The sequence below is a fragment of the Charadrius vociferus genome, unplaced genomic scaffold (genome assembly GCF_000708025.1).
Source record: "Charadrius vociferus isolate BGI_N301 unplaced genomic scaffold, ASM70802v2 scaffold63, whole genome shotgun sequence".
NCBI classification, from domain to species: Eukaryota; Metazoa; Chordata; class Aves; order Charadriiformes; family Charadriidae; genus Charadrius; species Charadrius vociferus.
Window position 1 is genome coordinate 1,590,705 of NW_009647579.1, and position 2,840 is coordinate 1,593,544.

The 2,840-nt window shown below is 37.7% G+C and overlaps 1 protein-coding gene across 1 annotated transcript in view; it reads left to right on the forward strand.

Moving 5' to 3' along the window:
* DCP1A (decapping mRNA 1A) overlaps window positions 1-2,840 on the forward strand; it is a 34,142-nt gene that overhangs the window by 24,128 nt on the left and 7,174 nt on the right. The window contains exon 7 of the mRNA XM_009880938.1: window positions 2,612-2,837. Within this exon, the coding sequence (XP_009879240.1) occupies window positions 2,612-2,837 (226 nt within the window). The remainder of the gene's footprint in view (window positions 1-2,611; window positions 2,838-2,840) is intronic.

The following is a 2,840-nucleotide window of genomic DNA, read 5'->3' on the forward strand; positions in this document are numbered from 1 at the left end:
GGCTGGGACAGTTAAGGAATTAAAATGAGGGGTGGGGGGGTTCACTGGGATTAATGGCTATGGCAGCCCCCCCTACCCTCTCAGCAGCACCTCTGCTTTTGGATCAGCACAAGTGACAGACTGACCCCTGGCAGCCAGCTCCTCTTGCTGCGTGCCTGGTCTTGAGACCTGGCAACAGGGTTGCCTGAGGCTTTGTTTTGAAGAAGATATATGGGGGGGGGGTTCACTCCATGTAGACTGTATGCAATCAGCTGAAGTGCCCCACCTGTGCATGGAACTGCAGAACAGAAATCAAATAACTACTAAAGGAAAAATTTGAAAGATAAGATTCTAACATACAGCTCTGAAGTAATTAAAGGGAAACAGTCAATTTATAGACCAGGTGAAATGGCCTATTTTTAATTCTGTGAGCTATTTAAAATAATAGCTGCAGAGATATTGGGGGGAAAAAAAATCAGGTAACATAAGTGATAAGAATTCTATAAAAGCTAGTTAACTGGGTTCAAGTATATCATAAATGTGTTTATTCTTAATCATATTTGTAATAATGTGGACAACTGGAACACTACTGGAAAAACACTTAGTTTGTACTGTAAAAACACATTTTTCATCTAATTGAAACAGGTGACCAAAGAAATTAAAAAATAGTGTACATATGATAAGTACAGTGAGATTCCTAAACACCCACCAAAATGTCACACTTGTATGTTGATTGGCTAACTTCATTTCATGCTAAAGATATCACAGATTTGGGAATAAAAATAAATGTCTTCTCTGTGATATTCTGAAGTTCAAGTGTTTTATCTTGGCAGTTCAAAATGAAAAACAGTTCTAACATGAAATGCTTTTGTGCCAGCGATTGGCAAAACTGAATCAGAACACTGAAATTAAACTTTATAGTGCCAACTCTGACTGCTAATTCACGTTTCAATGTATCTGAAATGATTTTTGGAGAAACCCTCTGAGCAGCACTCTGTTCCTATTGAGTGAAGTGATGCTGTTGCCTCTTTGCAGCCCCTGCTGATAAGGGTCTTCAGAACATACCTAGCTGATGATACACTCAAAATATACCTCAGCCACAGATGGGGCAGGCAACAGATGTGTTTTATACTTCAGGCTGGAAATTGACTTCATGTTTGAGACTGTATCCACGTAAGTGGCTAGTCTGACTTGGATCAGAACATGGTAGAGATTTCTGTTTATTACTTGACTATTGTAATGTATTAATCATAGAATCGGAGAACGAAGGAAAGATAGTCAATTTATCATACTGAAGTGAAAAGCTGAGTTTGAAATGACATGGGATAGTGATTTTTCTCTTAACGGAATCTTTACAGTTGAAAGACAGGTCTTAGAACAGTATCAGCAGAGAAAAGTGAAACCAACTTTTTAAGAAGAATTCCGAACATAATTAACAAGGCTTATAAATTATAGAACATATCAGCTGCAAAATGAAAGTGTGCCTGACTTTAAGCTAGCTAAAAATGAATAACAACAATGTCAATAGAGATTAGTAACCTGGGCAGAAATCAATATGATTTCAAGCTGAAGGTTTTCTTGTTAGACTACTTGCATGCAACCGGTACTGGCATACCTTCACTGCTGTTATCTGTGCTAGTAAAATTACAGCTAGCGTAGCAATGTCATGGTACAGTAGTTGTCATTGTAAAATAGCATCTTTGTTTAGACATACCATCAGAATACACTGGAACTGTGCTGCAGGCCATTCAGTCTTCTGAACAGAATGTTGTATTTTAGTCCAGCTGTTTTACATAACTTCTGGTCCTGTGTAACCTGAAAAAAAAAAAAACAGGAAAATTTTGAGATTAAGGGTGTTAATAGCTGTTTCTTTTTAGTGAAACACATTTTTAAACATTTTCAGCAAAATATTAAAAAGATTATATCCTTAACATCAGATTTTTCTAACAGTGTCAGTGTTGTAGGCTAGATGTATATTTTTAGGAGAGGCTGAAGGACTGATAGATGTAATGGTGTGTATATATATACACACTTTTCAAGGAGGTATATACATATATAGGTTTACATAGATTCTTTTACCTATTGTAACATCTATTGCATTGTTGATGAAAAGGGTGAGAAGAACTGTCTAGGCATGTATTGCTATATTAGTTGTGTACCTTCGGGTTTCTCTGTTCCTTTCTTATCTTTTAGGCCATTTAATTATTTCCAACTCTACAGATTCTATGCCTATTTTGTTCAACATGTATGTTTGGGGTTTGTTGGTTGGTTTTTTTTGGTGGTTCCCTGCCCCCTGAAGTGCCTTGTGTCATTAGGGCTGATCGATGATGGCAGGTGCCATCTTAATTACATATCCATATGTAATCCATAGCCTTCCCCCTTCTTTACCACTAGTGCACAGTCTGTCCATAGAAGGCTATAGAGAAACAGCTTATGTTGACAGGATGTTCCTTGTAAATGAAATTGATTTCAAAATTCCTGTAAATAAGGCACACTTGATATCCAAACTGTATTTTAGATGCATTTCAACTAGTTGTCTTTCATAGTTCTCTTGAAATTGTAATACACTGTGAGAGATGCACAGTGGTGTGTATGTTTCTAAACTGAAAACTTCCTTTTCCCTTCTTTCTAGCCATTTCAGTCAAGGCAGAAGCATCTGACTTTGGAGGAACTGTTTGGAACCTCTGTACCAAAGGAACAGCCTGCACCTCCGTATCCCAATCCAGAGAGAATGGAAAAGTTGCAGACTGACACCTCTGCCAGAGAGCAGCACAGTTTGCTCTTGCCTTTTTCCTTTGACCAGTCAACAGTAATACAACAATCACTAGGGAAATCTGAAAGTCCAAGCGTTAAAACCAGTG